At 43.1% G+C, this 16418-nt stretch overlaps 1 protein-coding gene across 3 annotated transcripts; it reads right to left on the bottom strand.

Annotated features, from left to right (window-relative positions):
* Window positions 1-525: 525 nt before the first annotated feature.
* peli2 (pellino E3 ubiquitin protein ligase family member 2) lies at window positions 526-15026 on the bottom strand. 3 transcript variants are annotated; one of them, XM_052085295.1, is made up of 7 exons: window positions 14933-15026; window positions 14643-14749; window positions 6898-7027; window positions 3815-3916; window positions 3186-3383; window positions 2650-2838; window positions 526-1874 (listed from the first exon to the last, which is right to left on the bottom strand). In XM_052085295.1, the coding sequence occupies exons 2-7, from the start codon at window positions 14717-14719 to the stop codon at window positions 1296-1298; spliced, it is 1275 nt and encodes a 424-aa protein (XP_051941255.1). In that variant the 5' UTR covers window positions 14720-14749; window positions 14933-15026; the 3' UTR covers window positions 526-1295. The 3 variants fall into 3 exon arrangements, with proteins under 3 accessions (XP_051941255.1, XP_051941253.1, XP_051941254.1); XM_052085293.1 differs by having other exon boundaries at window positions 14818-14975; XM_052085294.1 differs by having other exon boundaries at window positions 14834-14965.
* Between the last annotated feature and the right edge of the window lie 1392 nt (window positions 15027-16418).

Here is a 16418-nt window from a genome sequence, read left to right as displayed (position 1 = left end):
ATCATGTGAGATAATATCATTATTCCCACGAAGCTGGTGCATGCGACTAGAAACCAAAGCTGTCAACATTGCGCCACAGCAACGGTCCCGGTTTAGGGATTGTTGACAGAACCACTTTTGCTTCTTGCGTGCGAGAGAAAATAGCTCCTCCTTATATTTGGTATAATCTCTGCACGCTGCTGAGGCGATGCCCAGGTTTCTTGGCGCCCCAGTTGCTGGATTGAAGCCAGCGCAGGATGAAGCCAACAACAGTGCAGACGGCGTACAGTACACATGTGGGACTGAGACACACTTATCAGTGATGCATAATGCTCGCTACACAGTGTCAGGTCTTATCTTTTTAGTCTATCAAGAGGCTGTAATCCAGTACAATCATTGTCAAGCCCTGCAAGGTCCTCGTCGAGCGTTTGGCTGGTGGGCTGAGAGATCAGAAGGGAGGATTTGGGGGTGAAGTGACACAGGGCTTTTCTTTCAAAAAAAGCCAGAGGGCACCCACGGTGTCCAGCACACGCACACACGAAACAATTTCGCACAAATTATTTATGCAGGAAAATATATTAACATTTGCATTAAAAACAGTACGAGGGCCTCAGTGTAGTAAAATAGTTCTTCTGTCAAATACAAATGTGGAGATGGGTCGGTGTGGGCTGGCATTTCTTTACACCCATATGCAAAGCTAGCTCCACACTTGCCTTCAACTAAATACTCTTCTCTCTTCTGTGAAATATATTCCCACTACTTCGTGGGATTAGAGGCACTGGATTCTGACTGTATATTAAGCATATAAAAGCCACGTCCGTAGGGTTAGGAGATACTGTTAAGGGGTTCGGGTCCAAATGACACGCACATGAGACGCATCAGACCCGTGAGGTTCTTCAAACCAACAGTCCAGCTGTCTGGCTCGCAGACCTGTGATCCACCAGGAGCTATACTGAACCTGCTTCAGGCTCACCTACACGCGCTCATTGTTATTGAGAGTAAAAAGAGTAAAAACAACAAATTCTTTCTACCTAAAGCATAAAATCCACCAGCTACCATAAATCATATGTAACCCACCAGTGCTGGAGCATATTTTCTTTAAAGCAATTGCTTGGCAGGATAGCTGAAACAGTATCTGGTTTGGGAAGGGAAGGGCATTTGGCCTTCAAAGAGCATTCAGACAGCCTTTCGAATCCATAATATCACCACCAGAGCTTCCCATGAAGGATCTAATGTGAGGAAAAGGAAACAAAATGATGTCAACAGTTTCACAGCATGTTATCGCTCTTGCCCAAGAGCAGAATCCGCCCCTCACATCAGTCCACGGGGCCCTGGAAAATTAGCTTGGAGCAGCCCTGAGTGAGACTGAGCTGGGTGGCACAGAAGGGGCACGCGGCGTGGAAGGCATGGGTGCCGTGGGGCAGAGGGATTTCCGACCAGTACTTAACAGACTTCTCCGAGCACACATGTCCGCACGGCACAAAGGCGTGAGTGGGGGCGCCTGTGTCCACGTAGAAGGCGGGCTCGCAGCCCAGCCAGAGCGGAACGTAGGGGCCGACCACGCGACACATGGGGCACTCTCGCTGGGTGTTGGGCTCCTGCTCCGAGCGATGCCCCCAGTTGTGGTAACCGTGCACGTGGCCGCACGCCAAGTACACCCAAGGCTGCTTGTCCTCCAAGCAGGAAAGGGCGCGGCTGCGTTGCATGCTGGGGAAGGCCAGGGTGTTCAGACCCACGGGGCACTGGGGCCGCGCCGCATTGATCTCCTGACGAAGAGCCTCCAGATGCTTTTGGGTGGGAGTGTGAAAGAGACCCTCAGCGGTGCGCCACAGCAAGGTCGCACCGCACAAATCCACCAGCGAGCCATCCAAGAGGACATTGCTTTCATTCTCCACCTGAAGACGAAAAAGCTATTATTAACTATGTGAGCACAATATAGCATTCCTTCATACAGGTGCTCATCAGATTTTTTTTTTGTTCTCAGCAAGTTGGAACACGATAACCAATGCAGTGGGAACGTCAGAATTTAAATGAACTCCCATTTCTCACGGCGGATCCTTTTCACAACCACATACAATGTGTGAAAATGTTCAAACCAGAGACCACATTACAAAATATTTTACAATTTGTTTTACCCATAAAGCACACCAAAATATATTTATACAAAATCTATTTAAAAAAAAACTAACTGCAGAAAAAAAATGTTGCAAGAATGGTAGTGTCATTGTGTATGCATGTTAGACACAAGCATGTGCCTTGTCGAGGCAAGGCGGGGTCGGGTGGCACCTCAACTCAAACAACAATCATTTCATACAAAGAGCTGCACATGCAGTCAAAAATAGTCACACAAAAACAACGACAGTTTTTAAAAAATGTACAGAAAATACGAGATTCGGTTTTCTAGCAGTTTTGTGTCAAACGTGACAAGTATTTGGATCTGTTCAGTATCCTTGATTAAAGCCTCAGTACCAGCATTTTCTTTCACATGTGCATTTTGAAAAGTTCAAGTGTGTTTTTGCTAAATGTAGACGGACCTGGATGTTTTTTTATGCAAGATAAGGTTTCTGTCTTTCCACTCTACTCCAAAACGCAGACAGACTGTTTAAAAGTGCCTGGAGATTGTTGTCATGTGTGCTAGACAAGCAGTGTGTATGTTTAGCAAGCACTGACCAGTTTTCCCGGAGTCTGTGCAGAGCGCGTCTCCCTCAGGGTGTAAACATCCCCACACACAGAAATCTCCCGCCACACGCCGGGCTTGGACTCCTCCGTAAATCCGCCCTTGGGGTGCATCACCAGAACACCATTGGTTGTCAGACCATCCATCTGACCATCAGGGTTCTTCCACTTTGCAGCTTTTTCCTGGGAAACAAAGACGCACACATGAACATGTTCAGCGACGTATTGTATGCACAAAAAAAATCAAACTGGAACAGCATCATTGGTGTTGCGTTCTTGTGAAAACAAAGTCCCTTTCATATTTCAACAAGCTTAGTTTTTACAGACTTTTAAGAAAATGCAAACGTTTTTAAATCATGTAAAAATATTAGGTTGAAGAGGCAAAAAAAGAATTGCTGTCAGTATAGGATGCCTTCTTTGAAAGTATCTCACTAAAATTCTCATGAGAATACACTGACTGGTAAGCATACACTTTCAGAACAGAGGCAGTGCTATTAAAAAGATACTGTATGGTATTACTAGTAAATTACCCCGAGGAAAATATTCTTGGATGAGTCAAATCCGGCTGCGAAGATTCGAGCGGTGTAGGGTGGGTTCCGCTCACATACGACCCGGCAGGCGAAACGTGAGATGGTGCTCTGTGTGATGGGAGTCTCCTCGCCCTCCTGGCCTCCTGCTATTGTGTCTGTCACCACAAAGTCTATGGGACTCTCAGTGGAACGGCCAATCTATTTGCAGGAGGGTGAACATTGTTCAGAAATCTAACACAACGCTAATCTAATACAATATTGTCATGTAATCACTTTAAGTGGTAGCAGATGTGCAAGAATGAACTTTTTAACGCATACATACAGGTGTGTGGTGACCCCCCAAAAAAGGGTACAGATATATTTTGTTCATAGTTTTCATGGAGCAGTACAATACTTTGTAGCAAGTATTAAGACTCTCACTTGTGGTTGAATGATAGCATTTTTTGAATGAAATATTTTGGCAAAAAGTGAATATGTAGGGTGAATGAACAGCATTATTAGTTTTTTAAACAGTTGCTCTAATTTGGAAACACTCTTATGCGTCAAAATTCAGACAGTATTATTCTTGGTCCTCATTCGGTCACCGTGAAATGAAGATGCACAATCAAGCAGAAGTAAAAGTAATCCACCTGAAACATGTCGGTGTCCTTATCATAGCTGTACTCCACCACCACTGTCTGGTTGCGGGACAGTGTGTATGAGATGCTGTGCTGGCCTTTGGAGTTGACAGCCTAAAATCAAATATAAAATAAATACACACAATAAAATACAAGCAACTTAGTACATGCTAATTCTTTGTGACGCAAGGAACTGTACATGCTTCGAGATGTTTACGCAGAACTTATTAAACAAAAGCCTCTTGCAACCATTGTTCATGAAATCAAAAGGTCTGCAGTAGAAATATATGGGAGGAAAAAGTGAAAAATGTGTGCAAGATAACGCTCCCATGGCAATGACCATAAACTGCACATGGACATCGGTTTGCTCCAACTTGCTGACCCACCAGACTGGCTCAATGCAAGTTAGATCCGCTCAGCTCCAGACGCTTTACCACATGCCACTCTAATCTGCAAATTCCACTCCCCCAAAACAAACCCACTCCCCCACCAACAATCTCCTCCCTTTGTCACGTGCGAGAGAAAAGGAGGAAGAAAGTGGGTCAACAGTGCCGCCGCTTTCGGGTTAGGGACAACTGTCATCACACTTTGGTTTCCCACACAAATTGTGCTCCACCTGTTCAGCGGCAAAAAGGAGCAAAAGCACGATGGTGAACCCGCGTTTATCGCATTTGTTACGTTCCAGACCCACCTGCAATAGGTTAAAAAAATAAAACACAAGCACACACACACACACACACACACAATCGGGACCCTGTTAAAAAATCAGTTTGTGATTTGTTTTACTCCTCCCAAGCGCTTTTAAAGCATTGAAGCTCTCTCGCTCTCTCTAGTAGTTATTCAACTAGTCTCTTTGTCGACTTCACAGGGGCATTAGTGTGATGTTGACTTGTTGTTAATCATGTATTTTGGCTTCTGGAGGAGGCAGAGTCATGCACAACATATGAGTGTGCTGAGTGAAATTAATCCATCAACATTGATTAACATTGTCTTCTATTATTGAATGCACAGCCTTGGTAAATGAAGGAGAACCAATGAAGGGGGAAAGGAAAAAAAAGTCAGGCTCAGCAAGATTTTGAACTACTTTTCACACTATCAAAGTGGAAAGAGAAGTTCAAATCGTATCAGATTGTCCCGTAAGCACACCATGCAACAGGATTTTTTTTTCTGTCTGGAAATACCATCATGTGGCAGTGGACAGTATATAAAATAAATCAGGAGGTAATATTGATAGAGGAAAGAGGACTGCTTTTGCAGGTTGACATCACGACAGGCCCTTAATATTGTACTTGTGTTAAGCAACGGTAAGCACCAATACGTACTTAACCTCTCAACAGTGTGACTGTCACTGAAGGGGGGAATGACAGTGGGCTGGAGGAGTGCTGTGGAAAAGCCCCGGAGGCTGACTTCTCCCAACATTTTACTCCTCCCTTCAGGAAGGTTTCCCTCAAATTAAGTTTAGCACGCTCCTCTTTTTCTTCAGGCTATTTCTGACCGGTGTGTGCACAGCTGGGAGCCGAGGGTCAGTCAAGTGTGACAACTTCCTCTTCTGTTCGCCCTCCTGATCCCCAACTTGGTATGTAACAGCATGTGGCAGGGAGGCAAAAGGGGGAGGAGCAGACAATTAAGGTAACAGACCCTGTTCCTTCTGTTGCAAAAGCATTCCACAAGTTCAAAACAACATTATGCAAGATGAACTCAGTGAGCATTTAAAAGGATTACCCTCCCACAATTTTTTTTCTTTACATTTTTTTTCTTGTGATCCCACCACAAAAGGGTAGCTGTACAATCAGAGGAAAAGTGTGACTAAAACAATAGAACCAGAAGTTGAACTAAGTATAAGAAGGGGTGTGTTTATTAAAGAAAACATGAGCAATATCTTAACTTGTACCAGCAGTAACCCTAAAACCATGATGTGACAATAGCTCTCTGCAAACACTTGGTCAATTACTCCATCCACACATGGCCGGGAGGATGAATAGCTTTTTTTAGTTTGACATCATAGATTGTATTTTAAGATCAAATCACCTAGTATGACTGTGACTGGCTAAATTGCGAATAGAGGCGGTTCTTAGGGGTTTTCGTGCAAATCCACAGTTTTCAGATTACTCTTGTAAATGCTGAACAATGGCAAATAGGACAACCAGTGCTGACTTGCTCCTCAGTTAATGTTACGTGCCAGGACCAATCCTAGTAATGAGTCCAAATCGTTTTTGTGAGGCAACTGTCATGACAAAAGAAGGCAGGATATTCTGCTTAGCATCAGTTGCTGCTTATTATGAGTAATACAGTGAATAAGCAAGTGGAATGTAATGTACTTTGAAAGTCAATTTACAGTGTGCACCCTGAAATGTTCTGCTTGCACCCTTAATATTTGGAGTTAGGGGCACTCCTAGTCCCAAAAATAGTCTGGAGGCCTGCCAGTGTTCACTATTTTTTTGAGAATTAAAAATGAATTGCTCTTAAAAAAGGATGTACTTAAATTCTTATGCTCAAAAGTCATGTCAGTGGCATAAGAATAACCAGCAATGGCACAATAATGTATTGTGTTAATTTCTGGGAAATTAATCATCCTAAAATGTTTTGGTTTTTAATATGACAGGCCTATATGCATGTAACTTTGATAGATCACTACAGTGTCACAGAGGTGGATTCTCTGCAGTGAAAGACTTGCAATACAAAATCGATAGGCATCAGGGGTCAAGTTCGACGTGGTGAGAGTAACATGAGTGCATGGGCCTGCGCTAAACTACAGGCAAACATGTAGAGTACGGGCCCTCAGAGGGTGCAAAGGTAAGCAACTCTTCTGGCATTTTAATCAGGCGCCCAAAGAGAGGAATGCAGGAAGGCTGACGTGTTTTACTGGACCAGGCGGTTTGTGGCAGCCTCTTAGGGGAAAGATAAGTGCGTAAAACTGTGATGCCTTACAAAGAATGAGTGTTACCATCAATGAGATCTGCAAACAAAAAGAGTTCATGCGCATTCATTCATTTTGGAAAAAAAGGTACCTGCACTTAGGACTACTTAAGCAGACATGTTTGTCTAAATCAAAACACAAGCAGGTAATTGCGTTGTTCTATTTGTCAAATGTGTACCTTGCTGTCTTGGGGTGTGTTGAGGATGTGCACGGCGCTCGGCTTAACACCATTGGCTTTGGTCCTCTTGTATAGCGCAAATCTGCTTTTCCGTCTACCGCGATCCCCATTGGGCAAGGAGCCATTGTACCTGACGTAGAGAGATGTGGGGTAAAGTGAAGGACAGTAAATGCATGGTCAAAAAATTTACAGAGATTTTTGGAGCAGCATCGGGATGCGTCAAGTGCGAATTACAGACATAATTCTCCTAATCATATAACAAATAAACCGAGAGAGCAAGAAACATTAATGCGCTTCAAAAGGCACTGTGGAAATCTAGCGCACACACGCTATTAGCACACTAAGCATTACATTGGATGCAGTTGCTTATTACATAATGCACTCTGTGATTTGTGTTGGTGTGCACAGTGCAGCTTGTTTTTGCTGTGTCCCGTCCGCATAGGAGCAGCTTTTGAGATGCACGTCAGGTTTGTTGGGTGTGAAGGTGAGACATCTACAGACATTCTCATGGCCTTGTCTGTTCCCTTCCTGTAGGACTGGTCCACCATTTTGCACACCAACGCCCAACCACCAATTACCAGCTGGTCATCTAACTCAACTTAGCTGTATTTATAGAGCACTTTAAAACAACCACCGCTGTATACAAAGCGCTGTACGTGGAGCAAAAGTAATTCATACAACAACAAAGAATAACTTAATAACAAAGATAGTAGAAAGCACAAAAACAGTAAAACTAAAAAAAAAATCAAGTCTCATGCTGAGTCAGGAGTCAAATAAAAATTAGCTTTAAGAGGAGTTTTGAGGATGGGCAGCGAGGGGGCATGCCTCACGTTCAGCAGGAGGTCATTACAAATAGGGGGACCAGCTACAGAAAAGGCTCGATCGCCTCTGAGCTTCCGCTTAGTTCTCAGCACCGGGCAGGAGAGAGGTAAGGTGGGGCGAGGCCATTTAAAGATATGAATACAAATAAATAGGATCTTAAAAAGATCTCTAAAATGTATAGGTAGACAGTGAAGGGATGCCACAGTAGAAGTTATGTGCTCCCTCTTACAAGTACCAGTCACGACGTGAGCAAGAGGTGAGCAGCAGCATTCTGGACCAGCTGGAGATAATTGATGGAGGACAAAAGTCTCTCCAGATAACTTAGCCTAAGTTCCTGCCTGTGTCTCATCGCTAAATATTGTGCGGTGATGAGCGTTCGTGTGTTAAGAGACGTGATTAATGTGGGAAATGTGAACAAAAAAGATAAAGAGCAGGCAAGTGTTACTTGAATAACCAATGGATTAACCTATTGTCTAATCAATTCTATAAAGATTAGTTTGTGACAAGCCTATGCAGATTATAATTAATAATGGTCCACATGGCTAGTCAGGCACTGAAACACAAGTCAGCCCAGAGCACAAAGCTGGCCTGTTGGACAAGGCACCCACTGAGAGGTAATGCAGGACTGCATGGTACAAGAGACGACTATCCAAACAACTGAATTATTTAATTAATGCATTCAAAGGCTCAAAATACGCGGTTTCAATTCACAGTTTCGGAGTCAAAACTTCATTAACTACATAGACTTTTAAAATACTATAAATAATAAATAAATCTTGCTTTTTTTACGTGTTCAAGATAAGAACAAAATGAAATGGATTAAAGATAACGTATAATAAAATACAACCATCCAGAGGAAGAATGCAGTATTATTCATATTACAAAATAGAGGCACAGACAGGTGCAAAAAAAGTAGGGAACTGGTTCAGCCTGTATAATACGATTAAGTAACAGTCCTACGTTACCTGTACTGCATTCAACAGGAAGAATGGACCTTAAAGCACTGAATAATATTCTATTTTACTCATTTGGTGGAAACATGTAAATGTGCAAAGTACAGAACCTTAAATTTTGGCAGAGTGGATGTGTGGCTGGGATGGGCTCTGAATGAAGATAAGCGGTAAGGAAAGTGGATGCACAGTCAAATGTATTGCGTTTCGCGATGTTTCTACAGTGGAGCCTCTTTCAAAAAAAAAAAAAAAAAAAAACCTTCTTGAGGGTGTCCAGTTTGGGGGAAAAAGAACATGTCTAAAAGTCATGTTGAGGTCCCATGATATCCCATGAGACTCACATACCTTGGTTCATTATCACATTGCTGTAACATTAGAGGATACAAGTCAAGAAAGAAATGACACAAATAAACACACACACTAATTTTATCTTACCCTGTTGCTGTGCCTTGTAACGGAATGCCGCAGTGCTATACTCCACAATCTGCACTTGCTCCAGTGGTCCATTTGACCAATTCTGGTGCAAGAAGCCGATAAGCATCATTTAGACAAAAATGGAGCCATGACTACAAGCAGACATCTTATCGCGGCATCGTTTAATGGTGCACTTTCCAACCCAGAAATATTAAACTAAAACTATCAAAAAATTGACGTTTTACATTTTTTTTGCAGAAACTGCCAACTGCCATAAACACAGTAATAAACAGTACAGTATAACGAGGTGACAATCACAACCAACAACCAGTTGATATAAATCCATCCAACAGTACATTCAACCATTACTATGAAGTGCTAGGCTTCAATTTTAAAACCGATAACAACATGTCACCACCACCTGTGCTCACTATCTGCACTCCAATTAAGACGGCTTTCTTTTTTTAACCTCTGCCAGACAAAGGATTTACCTTACAATGCTAAGCGGTGAGGATTACAGACAATGCTGCTATGTTTCCCATCAGCCATGCAGAGTTGCACGAGGCAGCCAGCCGAGACTCCTAAGGGGTACGCTGACATGACAACATCGTAAAAACTCAATTGCTGATAAGAAAGTTTAACGCATAGATTTGAATGTTGTCAAAATGATCCGTGTTTGTACCAATCCTTAAAAGTGTGTGTGTGTGTGTGTGTGTGTGTGTTGGAGAGGCCAAGGTGCAAAATTAGTGAAATGGGTATCATGAACTGACTTCAAGCTGCCATGGTCTCAAGAATCCATCCGACTGATACACTACAAACTCAAAAAGAGCTGCAGCATCAAGTCTGAATATGCTCCCAACGTTGTTAACATCTAAACAATCAAGAGTTAGCTTGTGCCATCGATGTCCCCAAGTTGATTTATTTATTTCCTTGAATGAGTCGCTCTTAATGGGAGAAACATACTAAGTTTGATCAATAGGCCCAGTCTCTATGCCACAATGGACAGAGGAAGCTGAGTAGAAGCAAAAGCTAGGCCCTGATCAATCCATCCTTTCATTTCCAGGATGCCCACACAGCCCCCCCGCCTCCCCACGCCCTCGTCGACCAGCACCGGTTGAGTCCGTGCAGTCAAGTGACGAGGCCAAGCGATCCTCGTCATGGCCCTCATGGCGACAGACCACTGAGGGAATCGCTGTTCTTTGTTCCATGCTGTCAGCTCGCTTTTCTGCCCCCAATTTTGCCATCAATGAGACGGAAGAAGGTGTCACATGAGGTGATTATACACCCATCAAATGTGCATCTTTGTGTCTCATTAGAGATGAAACAGTATCGACTTCAAACACACCACATGTTCCTCCAGGGGCAGTACTTTTTGTCTCCCACAAGAAGCAGTCTGACGTGGGTGTGTAGGAGGAGGGCGAGGGACAAAACAAATCTGTCACAACTTCATATCAGTCCATTCCGAAACAAATGTTACACAGACCCAAAGCACAAATACTATGACACATTATATTGGTCAAACCAATCAGTGACGGTACATTTTCTATCCTGCGCGGCCCTCAGCACCTTGCAAGAATAACTCGCTTGCTTATTCAATGCAACCATTGGGCAAATAGCCTTATTTTCCCATAAAAATTCCACCACCTCCCGCATCTCTCCACTGTTGATACAAGATGATAAAAAAAAAAAGAGCCCTTAAATGTTGAGTCGTGTTTACTGCCGTTTCTCGTTGTCTTTTGTGTGGCCCTCAACGTCGTGCTTTGTGCGCATGCGTATGACATCATGGACGCGTTCAGTTAGCATTAGGGGATGCATTTATTTTGGTAATGTGAACGAGAACGGAATTGTAAAAAAATAAAATAAAAACACAAAAAAGTAAGTCAGACTCGGGCATCACACCCTGCAGTGTAAACATAACCTGACTGACCGCAACATCTAGCTGCCGGGATGAAAACTACATGTAAACACATGCACCTCGCCCTTATTTCTGCGGCTTGCTTTCATTTCCTTGGAGAGCTTTGAACTCCATGTTCATTCTGTTGAAGCGATACTTTTGATGCATTGTTTCCTTGCACACATTCAAATCTTAAACAAGCATGTCGCTTATCTCCTGATCAGCCATACATTTACCGAACTGTTTATCCTCACTAGGATCACGGGCGTGCTGGAGAGTTCTATCTATCGATGTCTTTTTTAAAACGTATTTTATTGTTCTATTTTTATTTTCACAAGTCTCAGCACTTCCTTGGCTTGCCCGGGACGTCGCGTATTATATTTCGTGTCATATTACATGGAAATGTGTGTTGGTAGGGTTGGGCAGTATTACGGCAATATGGTTATCCCACAGTGTCGAAAAAGAACAACGGTGTCACTTTCAACAAGCCATAAAAAAACAAAATAAATCAAAACACTGCAGCACATGAGGACCTAATACAGGGGAAGGAGAACGCTGGTTCCCCGAGAGCCATATCCTGCCCGTTTTAGAACACGGCTACCGGTAATTCTAATTCTGAGCTTCAACGGAGCTGGCTGATCAGATGATCGTTTGAATCAGGTATGTTGAAATAGAGAGAGATCTAAAACTGGCAGGATATGGCTCTCGAGGAACTGGATTTCCCTACTGACCTAATATGATATTAAATATAAATGTGTCATCATATTTTCAACTTAATATCATTCATTCATTCATTCATCTTCCGTACCGCTTGATCCTCACTAGGGTCGCGGGGGTGCTGGAGCCTATCCCAGCTGTCTCCGGGCAGTAGGCGGGGGACACCCTGAATCGGTTGCCAGCCGATCGCAGGGCACACAGAGACGAACAACCATCCACGCTCACACTCACACCTAGGGACAATTTAGAGTGTTCAATCAGCCTGTCATGCATATTTTTGGAATGTGGGAGGAAACCGGAGCACCCGGAGAAAACCCACGCAGGCCCGGGGAGAACATGCAAACTCCACACAGGGAGGCCGGAGCTGGAATCGAACCCGGTACCTCTGCACTGTGAAGCCGACGTGCTAACCACTGGACTACCGGGCCGCCCTAACTTAATATCATTACTAGCTTATGTTTGTTTTGACTGCATAGATAATGTTGTTCTATAAGTAACACAAACTAAAAAATAAAATAAAATTGCCATTATATTATTTTTAAAAATCATTCAACCCTACGTTAAAGATTAAGTAAATCGGGATGGACTTGTATTGACAGTGGCAATGCTTAACATCTGTACTCGGAGACTGGGGGGGGGATGCTTCACACTGACACTACTTTACCAGTAGTACTCGCATATATATTCCGTAAAGGACATGGAGCTATTTCAGCCTTGTGGGTATGGTGTTAGTTTATGATAAATACCAGTGACAACACAGCCGTTTGCAAATCATGTTCTTCAAAATGGATGATGAACTCACTTACCTCTCTGAGCTCATCCGCCCCTACACACCTGCCCGGCGCCTCAGGTCTGTGGACCAGACTTTGTTAGAAATACCAAGAACTAAACTGAGGCTCAGAGGGGATCGAGTCTTTTCTGTTGCTGGTCCCTCTCTCTGGAATGACCTCCCACTGAACATTCGGCAAGCCTCCTCGCTGCCCATCTTCAAAGCCCTCCTCAAAACTCACTTGTATTCTTTGGCTTTCGACTCAGCATGACTTAGATTTGTTCTTGATTTTACGTTTGGTGCTTTCTACCGCCTTTTATTACCGATTTGTCTTACTGTTTATTGTGCATGTTAAATTGCTCCATGTACAGCACTTTGTATGCAGCGATGGATGTTTGAAAGTGCTCTATAAATACTGTTGACTTCACTTGACTTGACTTGCGTTGTCCCGTAACTTTAGTTTTATAACTCGTGTTACTCTAAAGAAGCAGTCTTGTATTTTTACTTACTTCACTTGCAGTTGATACACAGATGTAATATGGCATCCGTATATTTATCTTTATATTGTGGGATTCGACCTTTGTGCTAAAAATAGTAAGTAACATATCCCACAATCCGAGGCAATTGACCATAGTGTGGGGCAACTTCTCCTTTTCATTGCAAACGCCGCTATGCTGTTAAGTGTAAAGATTTAGATTAATTTACGAGACTACGAGTTTTTCGTAAACTTTGACAATTTGTAGCAATAGAGAAGTACACAGGGACCTCAGAAATTCAGGCGAGTCAACGGTATACAGCGTTTCATTGGAAATTTCGATCCTAATAAACTCTCAACGGCAAGACTAGATGGCTCGAAATCAAGTACTGCCCAGGGTGACTATCTTGTCAGTCATTAGATATACTGTGTGTCTGTGCACAATAGTCTTACAGTAGGAGTCATCCAAAGTCATGTTTTACAGCGTGGCGACGAGGGAGACAAATGAACTCCACGTGCTCTCATCAAGTCTTGAAGACTTATCCGTTGTGGTCAGGCACTTGACAATTACTTCTACAATTAAGAGGCAAACCGTTCTTACATTAAGTTGTTTATTTGTCACTCCAATATATTGTTCCATGCAAAATTGGCATGTAAAACAAGTGACTAAACAAGAAACCTCCGCTTATGATAGCTATTAACGAGGACACTGGAAACAACAGAACGTTGTGCGTTTAAATGTAAAGTTCTGTCGAGAATGCTAACCAACGGCGATGTTTGTGCCTTGCAACCATAACAAAAGCTCACGGTTCAAAAGAGGGGTCGACAGCCAAATTCATCTTCATCATTCACTTTTCTTCTGGTTGGGCGTCAAATCACTTTGACTGTCTGTAGAAACCTTTCAGCCTCTCCCTATGACTATTACAGACAGCAGTGACACACGCCAAAGGTATGACCAATGACAAATGACACTAGTTAGCAGGGCTTGTCCTCCAATATGTCAGCCGACAATGCATTGTGGAATATGCAGAATAACCCCAACCCCTCTACATACACACACCATACACCGCTCATTGTTCCATATTTCTTCTTCATCTCATATCTGTGTACTCCTTTTAGATAGAGCCCCTAGTGTTCAGAAAGAGACATCACATACTTGAAATGCCTTGAAAGTAAGCGAGTGAGTGAGTGAGTAGTGAGCTAAAAATGGGGAAGAACTATGGGGCATGGGGGAGGGGGTGCATCTCCACTTCCGAATTCCTCAAACCCCGTGAGTATAACTTCTGAGGTGGGAAGCGTGGCATTCAATCCACGGGGTAACCAACGTTGTGCGACTCGAATATATCGTGTCGTTATCAGACCACACGTATGCACGCAGTCCGTTAATCCGTCTCAAAAGACCAGAGACCCACAAAAATCGTACAACGTCAACCCAGAAGACAATTTCAATGTACACACCTGAAAAACCCCAGTGTCCGTTTGAAAAGAAACATGACCATACGATGCGTTGGCGTCTTAAAAGCCAAATGTAAAATATAGTGTTTTCTTTACTAAAAAAGGGTATTTCAGTAAAGTCGTCGAGCGAAGTTTGTTCGCTACGGCGTGAGTATTCTTGTGAAACTTCCTCCGCGTAAAGAGGTCGCTTTAGCGCTGTCCATCAAATTATAACACAGGACTTGTTCTCTCCCCCTCCCCTGAACTTACCCCAAAACGACCAGCTCGCCGTATTTAACTGGGTCTTTGGAGGGGGCGCAGTGTTCCTCTTGGCTGGACGAAAACATGAGTCTTGTAGCTTTGCTGTGTGGCGTTCACTGTGTGCGAAAAGAAACAACAGCGCAAATATAGCCAGGATCTACTTTTAAAAAGCTCGAACACGCACTTAGTTAATGTCATACATCCAACGGCGGGTGTTGGAATGTCAGCGAAAATCCACTTTTCATCAAATAAATGCAGGCTCTAACTTCTTTTCGGTGACATGGCAAAGCGTAACTTACTTGGCGGTTGAACCCACTCTGAAGCGGATACAAAAACAGCTAGGAGCTGGGCCGGAATGTACCATTAGCTTGTTCTTGACTTTGCACAGGGGGAGGCAGCTCTGATTGACTCTTTTTTAAAGAGATTGTTTGAATCACATTTTTAAAAATGCTTTTCGTGTTTACAGAAAAGTATTATATTTAAAATGAACACAAATAAAGCAATAAATAGACGATATTGCCAATATAAACTACGTACGTATCCTTACCACACACCCTGCCATGGTCAGTGGCTCCCAGTTTATGTTATGTAAACAAAGAGTACAATCTGGGTAGTCTTGAAACGAACCAAAATTTAAATTGTATTCACATATGCGCAGTTCTAGTTTTCCACGTCATATAGGTATGCCCCCCCCCCGAAATATTCAGTATCGTTTTTAAAATCTAAAACGTGTTTTTCTTAACCACCGTGTTTTAAGACAAGACCACGTATATGCACATTTTCGTAATTACTTCCATATGTAGAAACCTCTTGTTCAAAATGTTAATTTTTAATTGCGTTTTGATTGCATAGTATAGTTGAAAGTGCGTGTCAGAGTCTTACAGTGGCAAGGACACATTTGTGAATTAAGTAAACCATATCATGTTAATATGCCCCTCACACCTCCTTTGTAACATACAATGGATTTGATGATTCATCAAAGATAATGACATCACAACTTAGTTCTGAGTGACCTCCAGTGTTGGCCCTTTTACATCCCTCATGACTCGTTTTGTCATGAGGGATCATTGTCTGATAAATGTGCCACTTAACCTTTTGTCTGGAAATCTCATCGACGCTTTATGGTCCCACCTTGTTTTCACAAGAATCTGCATTGCTGGAGGTACCATTTCTCCTTCAACCTCATACCCCCAATTATTGGCTCCCCTTTGAACTGGTGTTCAGTTTCACCGGTCCCCGATGCCCACCCTCCTCTGTGTTCAAACTTTAAGTCAAGTCAAGTCAACAGTATTTATAGAGCACTTTCAAACAGCCATCGCTGCAGTCAAAGTGCTGTACATGGAGCAATTTAACATGCACAATAACCACGTCACATGATCATGTATTCACTATTATGTATTATCCAGGTTTGATCCAGTTGTTTATTGATGGGACCAAGAAGGGGGCTTTAGCCCCTTCTACAAGGATGAATGTGCTTTTAGAACTTTTACTGCAGGCCTTGGGGCTGACCACAAAGCTGTGATTACAATGAGTATTTACAGCTCTTTTGTTTCTTTCATCCACTGGGCATTGTCCCTGTGAGAGCACTCAATAGTCTTTTTCTGTCTGCCTACTTGGCCTCCCACGTACACACAGACATAGCTTGTGTGTGTGTGTGTGTGTGTGTCTATGTCTGTGGGTGTATGCATGCAAGTGTGTTGATCAAAGTTCTCGCACATACCACACTGATGGAGAGCAGATGCAGGGTGGGGGCTCAGTTTGCTGAATCTGCGCTCAGTCAGTGGG

The sequence above is a fragment of the Hippocampus zosterae genome, chromosome 14 (assembly GCF_025434085.1).
Source record: "Hippocampus zosterae strain Florida chromosome 14, ASM2543408v3, whole genome shotgun sequence".
Taxonomy (NCBI): Eukaryota; Metazoa; Chordata; class Actinopteri; order Syngnathiformes; family Syngnathidae; genus Hippocampus; species Hippocampus zosterae.
The sequence above is the reverse complement of the archived record's forward strand: the minus strand, read 5'-3'. Positions and strand labels throughout refer to the sequence as shown.

Bases quoted from the DNA above. Each gene is read 5' to 3' on its own strand.
- peli2 (XM_052085295.1), bottom strand. From the start codon at position 14,719: ATGTTTTCGTCCAGCCAAGAGGAACACTGCGCCCCCTCCAAAGACCCA. The intron at 7,028-14,642 runs GTAAGTTCAGGG...TCTCTACGTCAG, and splicing joins GGCGAGCTGGTCGTTTTGGG to GTACAATGGCTCCTTGCCCA. The intron at 1,875-2,649 runs GTCAGTGCTTGC...TTTCGTCTTCAG, and splicing joins CACAGACTCCGGGAAAACTG to GTGGAGAATGAAAGCAATGT.